General features: G+C 43.7%; 1 protein-coding gene across 5 annotated transcripts in view; it reads left to right on the forward strand.

Annotated features, from left to right (window-relative positions):
• Window positions 1–14,388, forward strand: part of CDAN1 (codanin 1) — a 44,020-nt gene that overhangs the window by 14,709 nt on the left and 14,923 nt on the right. For all 5 annotated transcript variants that reach the window (XM_084630278.1, XM_084630279.1, XM_084630280.1 and 2 more), the window contains 11 exons: window positions 540–649; window positions 1,339–1,428; window positions 3,893–3,968; window positions 6,200–6,408; window positions 7,280–7,394; window positions 9,210–9,353; window positions 10,034–10,200; window positions 10,867–10,948; window positions 11,617–11,706; window positions 13,061–13,115; window positions 14,216–14,349. In XM_084630278.1, the coding sequence (XP_084486404.1) occupies window positions 540–649; window positions 1,339–1,428; window positions 3,893–3,968; window positions 6,200–6,408; window positions 7,280–7,394; window positions 9,210–9,353; window positions 10,034–10,200; window positions 10,867–10,948; window positions 11,617–11,706; window positions 13,061–13,115; window positions 14,216–14,349 (1,272 nt within the window). The remainder of the gene's footprint in view (window positions 1–539; window positions 650–1,338; window positions 1,429–3,892; window positions 3,969–6,199; window positions 6,409–7,279; window positions 7,395–9,209; window positions 9,354–10,033; window positions 10,201–10,866; window positions 10,949–11,616; window positions 11,707–13,060; window positions 13,116–14,215; window positions 14,350–14,388) is intronic.

The following is a 14,388-nucleotide window of genomic DNA, read 5'->3' on the forward strand; positions in this document are numbered from 1 at the left end:
TGTCCCCAATCTATTTAAAAAAAAAAAAATAGAATATGGGGTTGTACTTTCCTTCCTGAAAGCAGTGTTGTGGGGATAAAATCAACTGATGATTGTAAAGTGCTCATGTGATGAGGGCCATATAGATAGAGGTAGCAGCTGTGATGAAGCTGTTTTACTGATTTTAAGGGATTCTTTCTTTCAGAGGAGGGGAGGAGAGATGATGACATGGGAATCGCCAGCTGTCACTCTCACCTTCTCAGAATCCCTGTGTTGAGTTGACATGCATTAAATGATTGCACAGGACTCTTTCTCCAGGGCATGTGCCTGCTAGTTCTGTTCTGGTCTCAGAAAGTTCCTCAAAAGCGATAGGAGATGCCCCTTTACCATCCTACTGAGTGACTGTCTGTGTCTTTTCTGCACTAATGCTGACCAGCAGTTACTCATTAGTGGTTCGGAAATTGTTAGTGTCTGAACAGCATGACTGTGGTAATACCTAAGATAACGTTCAAAATCAGAGAATTTCATTATACTAATGGACTCTGTTATATGTTCAATAGGTGTCCCTCCTGCTGCCTTCGTCTGTCCAGTCCGTTTCTTTCCAGCCAGAAACGGACAATCGTTCTAACTTTCCAAGTGACAGGGCTTTTCATATATTTAAGAAGCAAAGGTAAATGTCCTCCAGTTTGTGTGTGTGTGTATGGGGGGGATTATGTTCTATCCATGGATGTGAACAATTGGATGCCATAGCATCCAGTTATACTGCCTATATACAGCATAGTGGGGATGTTCTGCTCTAAGAACACAGGACTTTAGTATTTACAGGGATAAGGACTTTAAACAATGGAAGCCTAAATCCTGCAGAAGTTGTTGGCGTGCCAGTACAGCACAGTTCAGTGCTGGTTCAGCTCAGGCTTTGGAGCTACTCCCTTCTGTCCCTTCTGTCTCGTGGCGGGAGAGTAGGGGAGCACCTCCTGTCGACTTGTTCTCTTTTTCACGTAGAAGTAATTTCATATGGTTCCTATTCTCTTTGCTTCATTGAGGGATCCACCACACAGGTTCATCTGCTTATCTGACCCCTACTCTGTCTAATAATGGGATGGGTGTCTTGGTTATAATGCCTGAGTTCAGGCAGAGCACCTGTCAGTGGTGGGCTGCAGATTGAAACTAATAGGCTCAGTGGTGCTGGTCACTGCTGCAAAAGGTAAGATACATGGGGCTTTGGAGATGTGACTTTTATTCAGTCTGGAGTATATTCCATGAGGGTGTAGCTTGTGAACTGTTGGCTGGGAATCTGTTGCTATTGGTTCAGAGACTGAAGGCCCAGGACTTGACATGTTTGCATCTTTTGTTCAATAGGGACATCTTTTATGAATTGCTGCGTGAGTGGGAGGATAACTGTGAAAAACCAGGCTGGGACTTTGAAAGAGTTTTGGGCAACAGGATCAGGTAGGAGACTGGTGCTGCAGCTCTGGTTTGCTAATGGGAAATCCAGATAAAAACTTACTTTTGTCCCTGAAGCCAGTAGATGCCCAGAGGGCACAGGGCCAATTATAAAGAAGATGTTGCATTACAGTCTCATGATTTGGAGCAGAATAGACTCTCAGACTTTAAGTTCAGAAGGGACCATTGTGATCAAGTCGAGTAGTTCTCAAACTTTTGTACTGGTGACCCCTTTCACATAGCAAGCCTCTGAGTGTGGGACCCCCCCCAAATTAAAAACACTTTTTAATATATTTAACACCATTATAAATGCTGGGTGCAAAGCAGGATTTGGGGTGGAGGCTGACAGCTTGTGATCCCACATGTAATAACCTTGCAACCCCCTGAGGGGTCCTGACCCCCAGTTGAGAACCCCGATCTAGTCTTACTGACCTCCTGCACATGGCAGACGACAGGACTTCACCCACCCACTTCTGAAATAGACCCCTAACCTCTGCTGAGGTACTGAAGTCCTCAAATCATGGCTTAAAGACTTCAAGTTACAGAGAATTCACCATTTACACTAGTTTACACCTTCAAGTGACCCCTGCCCCATGCTGCAGAGGAAGGCAACTTGCGCTCCCCCTCTCCCCAGGCCTAGGGTCTCTGCCAATCTGACCTGGGGGAAAATTCCTTCCCAACCCCAAATATGGCCATCAGTTAGACCCTGAGCATGTAGGTCAGACCCACCAACCAGACACTTGAGAAAGAATTCTCTGTAATAACTCAGAGCCCTCCCCATCTAATGTCCCATCTCCAGCCATTGGGGATTAAATCTTTGCCTAATTTCGAGCCTAAACTTGTTGTTGGCTAGTTTATATTAATTGTTCTTGTGTCCACATTGGCACTTAATTAAATAACTCCTCTCCCTCCCTGGTATTTATCCCGCTGACGGATTTATAGAGAGTAATCATATCTCCCCTCAGCTGCCTTTTTGTTAGGCTAAACAAGCCTACAGTCTTCTCTCAAAAGGTAGGTTTTCCTTTCCTCTGATCATCCTAGTAGCCCTTTTCTGTACCTCTTCCAGTTTGAATTCCTCTTTCTTAAACATGGGAGAACAGAACTGCACACACTACTCCAATGAGGTCTCGCAAGTTCCTTGTATAATGGTACTGACACTTCCCTGCCTCTACTAGAAATACCTCTCCTGATTCATCCTAGGTCTGCATTAGCCTTTTTCACGGCCACATCACATTGTCATCCAGTGAGCAACTAATACACCCAGGTCTTTCTCCTCCTCTGTTGCTTCTAACTGATAAGTCCACATCTTATAGCAAAAATTCTTGTTGTTAATCCCTAAATGCACAACTTTGCACTATTAAATTTCATTCCATTTCTATTACTCCATTTTACAAGGTCATCCAGATCTTCTGATATGATATTCTGATCCTCCTCCGTATTGGCAATACCTCCCAACTTTGTGTCATCTGCAAATTTTATTAGTGTGCACTCATTTTTTTGTGCCAACATCAGTAATAGAACTGTTAAATAAGATTGGTCCCAAGACTGATCCCTGAGGAACTCCACTAGTAACATCCCTCCAGCCTCACAGTTCACCTTTCAGTATGACACTTTGTAGTCTCCCCTTTAACCAGTTCCTTATCCACCTTTCAATTCTCATATTAAGCCCTATCATCTCCAATTTAACTAATAATTTCCCATCTGGAACTGTATCAGATGCTTTACTGAAATCCAAGTAGATTAGATCTGCTGCATTTCCTTTGTCTGAAAAAGTTATCTTTTCAAAGAAGGAGATCAGGTTGGTCTGGCACGATCCACCTTTTGTAAAAACATATTGTGTTTTATCTCAATTACTGTTCACCTCAATGTCCTTAATTACTTCCTCTTTTAGAATTTGTTCCAAGACCATGCATACAGTTGAGGGCAAACTAAGAGGCCTGTAGTTTCCTGGGTCACTTCTTTCTCTTTCTTAAAAATAGGAACTATATTAGCAATTCTTCAGTCATAGGGTACGATCCTCGAGTTTACAGATTCATTAAACATTCTTGCTATTGGGGTTGCAATTTCATGTGCCACTTCTTGTAATATTCTTGGATAGAGATTATCTGGGACCCTTGGTTTAGTCCCATTAAATTGTTTGCGTTTAACTACCACCTCGGATGTGGTCATTTCTACCTTCATATCTTCGTTGCCATTAGTCACCCTGCCACTACCCCTAAACTCTTCATTAACCTCATTAAAAACTGAGGCAAATATTTGTTTAAGTGTTGGGCCATGTCTAGATAATCTTTAATCTCCACCCCATCCTCAGTGTTTAGCGGTCCCACTTCTTCTTTCCTTGTGTTCTTATTTATATGGCATTGGAAGGCATTGGTTTTTAAAGAAATCACCTTGTGCTTCTGCTATAGCTGTATATAGACTCTGTTTTGACTGGCTCTTTTTGGTTTTAGCGGTTTGTTTTGTTTCCCAGGGCTATGATGAATCACCTCACAGCAGCCTATAATCACAGCCACTTTGCCAGGCTCTTTCAGAAACAGCTTATCCAGGTAAATAACATTGTATTTTCCATAAACAGAGCAGTTTTGCTAAGCTATAGCAAAATGTAACCTAGTATTTATACATTTGTACATATACTTTTTGCTGTAATTGAACCTTTCCTGAGTGAATGGAATTATTTGAGGGGGTGGGGGGAATGGATATCTCAAAAGAATAATTTTATCAGTTCAAATCCAGCACAGATTGGTAGAAAACTACCATTATCAAATGACTTCTGAATGGGCTATGTAAAATAAGTTTGTTCCCAGTACAGTTCCCAATCAACATGTGTCCATACCAGAATGGACAGACATACCAGGGAATTAATGGATGATGGAGATTGGATTACTTAATCTTTTCTACTTTAGAGATGATTCTTGTCAGGTTTGTGGCATGCTAATAGGGCTGCGTATTGAGCTTTGACTACAGAGGGCTTTGGTCTCAACAGCTGTTCACCTGGGACATTTTACCAGCAATAAAAATTCACGCATTTGGAAATTAAAAAAAAAATGTTTAGACATTGATGTGTATCTGATTCAGACTTGCCTGGTTATGTTCGTTGTTTTTCTCAATGGAATGAATTATTGTTGCTGGATCCTGGTCTGGATATGATGGCCCTGATTTTGGTTTGTTTATGCTTGGAAGGAGACACGATGCTGTTTGAAGCATTATTGTTGTTCTGTCTATTTTTTTTTTGCCTACTATTGTTCCAAGTAATGTGTGAGATCATTGTCAGTGTGAGAAAGTAGAGAGAATTTTCTGCTTGTTTGCTTTGTGTGTAGTATTTCCATTTCTGATCCTGTATAGTTGGTCAGTTTCCCTTGTATGCGGGGGGGTGGGGGGGTGTCTCCTTTCATACAGCACTATAGAGAGAGAGATTTAAAAAAAATCTAAATCCACAAAAAATTGTCAGAGGCTTGGGCAGGTGTAGTACCTGAAACTACTTGCAATGCATATTTTGAAATCAATGTCCCTTTAGGCTGGGATTTTCAAAGGAGACTAAGGGAATTAGGTGCCCAGTTTGCAAATTGGGCGCACAACTCTCTTAGTCACCTTTGAAAATCCCACCTTTTAAGTGTATTTCTAATCTGAAAAGACTGTAAAAATGTCTTCATCTTATTCTGCAGATGTGCTCCCTGTGTGTCTCCACAATTGTCATCTGCTGACTTTAGTGAGCAAAATACGGTTTTACTGATCTTTACTTCTGTTAGCCTTGCAGAACCATCATAGCTAAGAGACTGGGATCATCAAAAAAGGTGTTAACTAAGTTCCAATTGCAAAGCCAGATTTCTCCCTCAGTTACATCTTTGCATTCCTATTGAACACTGTAGGGTTTCATAGGTGTAACTAAAGACTTACGTTGAAAATGTTTTGTCTGCAATGAGGTATGGGTGTAACTGACCAGAACTTGCCCTGCTGGACCTGTGCGATTTGTGATATCCGAGCAGGAGCGAATCTAACTTGACTCTCAGAGCCCAGGGTGTGTTTACAGGGTTAGCAGTTGTAAAAGGATTTTCCTTTGTAAACTTGAGCACGTTCAGTTTAGAATTATTGAGACGCAATAAGTGTTAACCTCACCCTATCGTATTTTAAGGAGTTTACTTCTCTGCATGGTGCCAGGATTTCAAGTTGCATCCTTGAGATGCCTCGGTACCTGATTAGTTCTGAGGGCTTGAAAACCTCTTCCTTTGAGTGCTGAGCCATAGCTCTCTGTGTGGATGAGCCACTGCAAATAATACTTAAAATCTGTGAAACACCGAGGAGCCCCACAGAATCTGGTCCAGGAACATGCAGTAGATGACAGTGAGAAGTAGCACAGTCTTAAATAGTCCTGATCCCTGAGCGGTGGACTAAACCATGGACGACTGAACTCTGATTCATGCAGGTTGTACAGTTATCCATGGTATTTATATTCTCTATGTAATAGGAAGCCAGGTTGGCCCAGCAGCCTAGGGTCCTAGTGTTAATGTGTGGCATCTGGATTCCATTCCTGAGACCACTAGGCCAGGAGGGTAGCATGTTGGCCTTGTATGCTTTTCCATGTGTTCTGCCCTCCCTTGACTGGCTGAAGGAGATAGCATTCATAGGCTTTATAGGGAGCCACATCCAGTTCCTTGCATTGGATAGAAAACTCCTCCATCAAAAGACTTTTTATGGGGCAGAGAGTGGGTGGGGCAAGATATCCAAGAGAAAAGAAAATCTTATAAATTTCCCATCTCCCTCCTTTTTCCCCCTCCTGAAGATGTGTAAAGGTCCTATTGGTGGTGGCACAAGTTGGGGAGATACCCCAGACCAGGATGTCCTTAATATGCTGGGTTCCGATAACCTGAGCCGGCTGAAGAGGCTACAGGAGAGATTTGTCGTTCCTCAGAGCATCAGAGGGCCCTGCCCGCCCCCTGCCTTCCCAGGGTGCCAGCAGTTCTTCAGGGACTTCATTCTCAGTGCAGGAAGGTTAGCTGCGTATCACTGCTTATGCCTCGGCTAAGTTTGGATGGTGGTTGGCTAATACCACTGGCTTGTGCTGCAGTTGGGGAGTCAACTCAGAAACTGGTCTTGGAACTCCAGCTCTTCGGGACAGTAGAGCCCAAATGGGGATGTTTTCAAACTCTGAAGAAGGTTGCGATTTGCACTGTCCATTAAGTACTCCTGACTGGCATAGTTACCAAGTTGCTCTTGTATCCACTGGCCCAATCTATCTTCCTCTCCTAAGAGCTACATCAGGCTAGTTCCTAGTTAGCTTACTACAGAATCAAACTGAATGTCTTGCCAGAGGGGGTCATTGTTTCCTAATACCACGAGGTGATGCAACAGCGAACAGCAGGAGCTCTGCACAGATGAATTGTTCCTTACAGGGTGGTGGTGGTCAGTGCCCTGCGGTGGAGTGTGAGGCTGCTCTATGGTTAGCCTTTCATGTTCCACAGCATAGATTCAGATCTCCCTTAGACTGCAAATGAAATGGGTTTGGGGACCTCAGTCTCATCTGTAAATGTTTAGCCACATCATTAGAACCAGCACGCTGTTGGAGAATAAGGGAAGTCTCTGTTCCAGAGAGGCCCAAGATTAGACTGGAAAAGGTCGTTAGTCCATGTTGAGGTTGGTTAGTGCACCGACAGAGCTGGTGTGGCGAGACTTGCATGGAGTCTGCCCAGGCTCTGCCTGGCTGTTAGACAGTGCTATTCTTGGCCACACAATGCACTTGGAGCTCCTCCCTTAAATGAGTTGATGTTTTGTATCAGCCGTCCCCAACTTCAGTGATTAAGGCTTAAATGTTAATTGAGATTCCACTGCTATTTTCCGTCTGATTTTTCATCTTTTGCTGAAGCTACCAGTTCAACCAGCACCTGATGGATAGCCTGTGTCTAAAGATACTTGAGCTGGATGGCCTTACTTTGGTAGAGCACGAACCTAGTGATGGGGAGGCAGATATGGATGAACAGGTAAGTAATATGTTCCAGACATCTGCTAAGAACTTGTTCATCGGATCAGTCCGAGAGCTGGTTCATGATGAGTTTCCTAGTTGCTACAGTGATATAAAAAGACTTGTTTAAAATCCATTTATAGTTGTGATTGTGATCCTCTTTTAAAAAAAAAAAAAAAAAAAAAAAATCTAAAATATTGTTTAAAGTTACATCAGTATGTTTGGAAGATAAAAAATTATCCACTAAGGTTCCAGTAGCCACTTTAACTTTGCCCCTGTGCTCAGTTTACATGTGCTCAGTTATGGTTACAGAAGTAACTATGCAAATAGCGCCTTTTGGTGATCAGCAACTCTTCAAATGTGGTTGTACTCTGAAAAGTGACAAGTTTTGTGTTTAAGACATCTTAGCGGGTCTGTTCACTGTGTGTTGAGTTTGATGGTCTGACTGGAGTACAAATAAAGTAACTTAACATTTAAAAAAAAAAAAAAATCATGTTAACCCTGTAGAGCTAACATACCTATGTTTGTAAGGCTAACCGTGCAATCCCATTGTTCTCAAATTTTGCCTAGTTATACTTATGCAATTCCACTAAAATCCTGAGGGTTGCACAGATGTAACAGAGGGCAGAATATGGCCATCAGGATCTTTGATGATCATGTTGCACAAGCCACAGAATTTTAGTCTCTGAGATGCCACAAGTACACCTTTTCTTTTTGCTAATACAGACTAACATGGCTGCTACTCTGAAACAGATAATTTAGTTTAGCTGAGATCCCAGGGTGTGTTTGTGGTGCTGGCAGCTTCTAAGATGAGCAAACAGTCTGGAGTCACTGAGACGGAACACATGTAGGACCCAAGGCTGCCATCTTCACCAAGTCACTTTTCAGAATGAAACTGCTCTCTAAATTCTCAGGGATATGCAGCTGCTACTCGGCTGATGTTGGCTACATGCTGATTGCTCTTGCTTCATTGCCAGAGATGGAGGAGTACAGGAATATCAAGTTAAGATTAGTAATATGGAAGTATGACTGTTTGAGCAGCTTCTTGTTTTCTTTATTTTTTTAAGAAAAAGATCTTGGATTCATTTGTTGCTTATGTCAATAGTGGGACTGTCCCCTCAGTAGCCAGTGCAACAGTGAAGACAGGAGCTGTGTACAGCCATTTATGTATGTAATTTAAATGTGCCCATCACAACAATATCTAGTTACATTTATACTGATTAAATATACTCCACTTGTCCCTCTGGAGGAGGAGCCAGGTCTCTACTTGCACTCACTTCTAAGCTGCTTTTGTAGGTCTAAGTGGCATGCCCCAGGAGCATGTCTCTGGGGCTGTATTGCAATGTGATTAAGGAAATGCTTGCTGGAAGAGGTGAGACTTTGAAGACTGGAAGAGGTGGGCTCAGGATCATCTCTTGTAGCAGCGAGCTTCACAGTTGAGGGTCCTCTGCTGAAAACGCTCTTAAACTGAAACTTGGACTCAAGTGGAAGCATTTTTGTGGAACCCAGCTGCCATGGAGAAAAGTAGAGAGACATGAGGTCACATACCTCAGCCTCTGTCCATGCAAGGCTTTGAAGAGAAGGGCCTGGTCCTGTAAACATCCCCCTTAGAACTCTTACTAGTGCACTTGATTGCTGAACTCCACTTTTGAAGGATGCTTGAATATTGCAGAGTGCCCTTCGCTGCAATAGGGGAAAGAGTTTTTCGGAGAGTGGTGGGGAGGATGAAGCTGTGAGGCATTTCCCATGCAGGAAGAGAAGAGCTCTGGTAGGTTACTGCTTCCCAGTTTGGTGCTGTGGTGTCCCTGACCAGTTTTCCTTCTCTCCATTTCAGGATGAAAAAAAGCATTTCACTGCAGCCCTGATGACTCTCAGACTCCTTGCAAAGTTTCTAGGATTTCTTGTTTTCCTGCCATACCAAACAGTGGAACCACCAAGCAGAGACTTGCAGGAGTCTGCAGTGGCATTAAGGAACCAAGTAAGTAACCTGCTAGAGAACCAGCCTGTGTTTTTGCTTGGCAAGTAAGTTTCCTTTGCCCCAGATGAGGCAGGTATTTCTCTGCTGCATCTGGCAGCACCATTTCATGAGGTGGAACAGACTCCAAAATGACATTCCATACTGAGCTGTGCCCTGTCAGGTGAAGAAAAGCATATGAGATCGGGAAGAGGGAGGTGTTAGTAAGTGGTGCATTGCTGAACTTCTTGATGATGTATCGAAGACCTGAATACACAGGAAATGCTTCCTTTGCATTGTGTAAGGTTCTACTGCTAGAAACGCTTTTAGGAGTGTCTCAGGTCTCCGCTAAATACTCCCACTAATATGTCAAACCAGAGGCAGATTGGCTTTTATTGTCTGTAAGAATTGAACCCAGATCTCCTGGTACTGTGTCAGAGTTCTAGCCAGAAGACCATCTTCTCAAAGCTACAGTGGGATCTCCATTAACTATTACTAGCAGGATATTTAATTTATATAGATCTCCAGTGACTGGAAGTTACAGAGATATAAACACTAGCCATTTTGTTACTGCTTAATTGTACAAAGAGTTAAATCATGGAAAGAAAAACCATAAGGTAGATGTGGATTTTTCTTTTTAAAGTAAATGTGAAAAGTTAGCTTCAAACTAATTTAAGTTGACTTAATGTGTGTTGCCCATCAAGACTCTGCCTGTACTGGATATATTGAAGCTCCTGAGACGATCTATCTTGAACCGACGTACTATTCTTACCATTCCTTGGGTTGTAGAGTTCCTCTCCCTTGTGGACCATTTTGCTCCATTCCTTGACTACTACGGGAGGGTATTTTCCCTCCTGCTGCAGCTGTACAGGTGAGAGACTGAGCAAGGATGCCTGCACCTGCTTGAGAACATTTCTTTGCAATGATAATCACATCCCACTCTTCTTCCAAAATGGTGGCTGTGAGGCTGCATGCTAGCCCTCAGGTGGGACCATTATAAAAAATCACTTCTGTCCCTGTTACAGCTGTAAATCACTTGTATTTTTTTTTAATTTTATACTGTATTAAGAGGAGTCCATCCCAAGCTCTGGGAACCTTTGACATTTGATTAAAATATAGAGTTTGACCAAATATATACAGCTTCCCATGTGTCTTCAAGCAGTTGCAGCTGCAAAATATAAACTTAAGTCCCTCTGCAAAGTTTCCCACTGCCCAAATATTCTCAATTCTTCTCCCCTCCATAAAAGAGTGCAAAGAGATGGGATTTGTAGCATGTCCTAAGTTCACCAAACTGTGGCTGCTGGAGACCAAATGTACAATGCACTTTATACAACCCCTCCATCACCACCGCGCACACTCATGCACAGGCTAAGACACCTTCTCTGTTCAAAAGAGGTTGAGATTTAAGGTAGACAAGGCAGGGAACAGGTTAAGGAAATGGAGAGCATGGAGACAAGTTATAGTGTAGCGAAAATATTTTTTTAATTAATGCAGCTGAAGTTTAATGGTCTCTTCTACTGCCCTTTCTCCATGGCAGGTGCCTGGTCCTTTCTGAAGATAAGGAGATGAGTTTCCTGAACAAGCTACTGATCCTTGCAGTGCTGGGCTGGCTTTTTCAGGTACAGTAGTTGGAAAAGTAAATGGCTGGAGGAAGAATGTGCTAGAAGTTAATTGAAAACAAATGAAAATGAGATAAAGTGAGATAAAATAAACGAGATCCTTTCTGTAGCAAGTTTAACACTCCTGTATAATTCCCTACTTTATTTCCATAGATCTCATCATCATTAAACTATATAGCACTTTTCCTCAGAAGCAAAGGGCTTCGTCTGTTACGAGTGCACACATTAGTTCCCACTGAAATTGGAAATTGTCTTGCACTGCAAAGGCAGTGTGCTGAATGCTGTAGGGAGGTGGCAGTGCTTTGCATTAATCAGAGAACTTGTCCAGCTTATTAAGAAATGGCATTGATGAGACTCCAAAGGTAGTCCTGTTCTGTCCTCAGCTGGGAGAGTGGTGCCTGTTTTAATGGGAGTGAGAGAACCCCGAAGCTTGGTGAGCGATATGAAAGATCCCCGGTGGGAGGTTGGGATATGTGAAATGGAGGGTAATAAACTCTTGATTTATAGAAAGAAGCTATCTGGCGTGGTGGGTCTGGCAGAGTATGGAAGATTTAATGGCAGGATATATATTTTTAGAACATTGAAAGACTGTCCCACCCTTGTAGCTGGGACTGTATTTCACTCACTGACTGCCAGTGGATGGCAACTATTGTGGGTTTGTGTTCCAGGTCCCCTCGGTCCCAGAGGAGTTGTTCTTCACCAGTGAAGTCAGACAGGAGGGGTTGATGAGGGACACTATGACATCTGCTCAGGCTTTGGTAAGTCTGTGTAACAGTAGCTGCTTTAATATTTGCTGCTGATTGACTGAGGCCTGGGTGACCTGCAGGCCATGTGCAGCCTGTGGACTTCAACATCATGTGTAGTGGCTTATCTTCAGTGCAAATGTGTTGAATAAAGACGCATGCAATGCTTCGACTTGTCTGACTGGTCATATTGCATTTTATGCTGGGACCTATAGTCTCTGTGGGCTGGACTTCAATATTGAAAACACAGGCAGCTGCAATCTGCTTGTTTTATGCAAATTACCCCTCAGGGCTTTTGGTAAACTGCCAATATGACTCTAAACTGGAGAAAGCGTGGCTAGGATGAACTGAGGGGGTGCTTTGCCAAGGAGATGAGGGCACACAAGCATGTTTATTTACAGACTCTGATCTAATGTTGATAGAATATCCACAGTGCAGAGTGAGTGTGAGAGTTACAGCCTGTCCCAGGTGCTAGGAGTGATGACAGAACAAACTGGAAACAGGTGACTCAGATCTCTTTGTAAAGAAGTCTGCTGTATTGGAATTCTCTACAATCCACCTGGCCTGGCAAAGGGTAATTAGCACTTGAACAAAAACCACTTCAGAAAAAATAATTCAAGACAACAAATAAGGTAGTTTTCAGATCCCATCTCCCTTGCTGTCTGTGGGAGCCTCCAGCCTGTCTCACCACTATATGAGAGTATCTTGTTACAGTATGTCAGTCGCACCTCCAATGGCAGAAGGGAGATGCAGAACTCCATTGCAGCCTTTCCTAAATATGTACAATATATACTGTCCGCAATGATGGGATGCTAGGCCCTCTCTTGATCCCCATCCTGCTTGGCTATGCAAGGTGGTAATATGGCGGCGGGAGTGTGTGTGGTCTTGTAACTCCATGGGTCAGAGTCTAAAGTCAAATGGACTGATTCTGTGTGTCTGGATGGAATCAGTGGTGGAGCTTTAATTTTTAATAGTTGTGTGTTCTTTACCTTCCTCCTAGTTTGGGCTCTTCCCCCAGTCAGCAGCAGTCAGGGCAGCAGGCCTCCACTGGGATTCCTAATCCCTTTTTACAACCATCCACTCTCAGTGGGGTTTTGACAGTGACCAGGACTAAAGCTCAAGCAATGGCAGATCTTTCTGAAATGCAGCACTGTTCACTGCATATTGAGGGCAGGAATGAACTCTGTGTGTGTTCAAAGTTCATGTCTTCCTTCAGATGCACTTGATCTGAGTTGTGATTAGCTCCATTTTTTTGAGGGTAAGGTGCCCTGAGACATCTGCGTGATACGTAAGGGATTTCTAATCCTCTAAAGATGATACCCTTTTGCAGCTGTTCTGTCCTTCAACTTCCTTTTCTTCCTTTTACCAGGATTCTGTGCCTTTGGTGGATCAGCAGTTACTTTATACCTGCTGTCCCTTCCTTGGTGAGTATTGTATTGATGTTAGTGCCAGCATTCTTTGGTCCCATGAGTCAGGTCATCTTTCTTACCCCTCCCCACAACCTTAAAACTCATAATTCTGACCTTGATGAAAAGACCAAGTCACGGATACTCCAACAACAATTGATAGATGTACCTCTTGGGACAGGGAGGCTGCAGATTGACTGTTCAGACTGTGTAGAGTTAGTGATTCACAGGAGAGGGGGAACCTGGCGCTCCATGTAAAGTCAGACTTGAATGGGGGAGTGCCAGGCTTCCCCATGCTGTGTTTAAATGGGAAGGGTTTGGATTGTGACAGTACCCTGGTCTCTAGGCTGACACTTACTGAAGGTAGAGGGGAGGGATCCCTTTGTACCTTGACATCATATGCTGTCAAGCTTGTGTTGTCAGGATTGGTAGTGACAGTGTTCCTCAGTCTTTGTTTCCTTGAGAGACTGCCTCTTGGTGGCTGTGCACTCATACAACAGAGGCACCCACCTGACCATTGGCTTTGAAGATGAAAAGGGGGAGGCTTTACCTCCTGGGGCTGCAGGGAAGGCTGTACAGTCAGTGCAATGATTCTTACATAGGAAATGCACATCACAATTTGAAGGGTTGAAATCCCCCTTACTGAGCTCACCTCCGGCATTCTCTCGGTAACCACACTGGAGTGCTGAGGGTCCTTGATTCTTCCACAACCCTGGTGGCCCTTGCAGAGCTGCCGCAGTCTGAGGAGGACTGGGCGGGATTGTCATGAAAACCTTGTCCAAGTCACTACTCCCTAATCCTTCTGAAGGGTTGCTGTTGAGTATTGGGAAGCAGTGTGCAGCCTTGCTGCACTCCTAGCAAGGAACAGGTTCTGGGGGTGCCTTGCCACCCTGCAAGGGTAGGGGCTTGCAGCCCGCTTTCCTCACCATCCTGGGTGTGTGGGGTGTTGGGATTGTGCTGGCCTCTCCTCAGATCCCAAACTTACTCTCTGCTTTCACAAAAGCTAAGGTATTGCAGAACCTGGTTCAGTGAATTTCTCTTGGCACATCTGGCTCTGTTACCCACTGTCAGGACTGTATATGTGGGGACTGCTCTTCACACCTGTTTTTTCTTTACAGGTGAGCTACGGAAGCTGCTGGCTTCCTTTGTGGCTGGCAGTGGAGCAAAGAATGGTGGCTTTATAAGGAAAATAACCCCAACTGCTGCAGAGTCCTTGGCACCTAAACCTTCTATCACACAGCAGAAATTGCAGGTAGAGAGAACCAGAGAGGAGCTGTGTACTGGCTCCTTG

The sequence above is a fragment of the Lepidochelys olivacea genome, assembly GCF_965140295.1.
Source record: "Lepidochelys olivacea isolate rLepOli2 genome assembly, chromosome: 6".
NCBI classification, from domain to species: domain Eukaryota; kingdom Metazoa; phylum Chordata; order Testudines; family Cheloniidae; genus Lepidochelys; species Lepidochelys olivacea.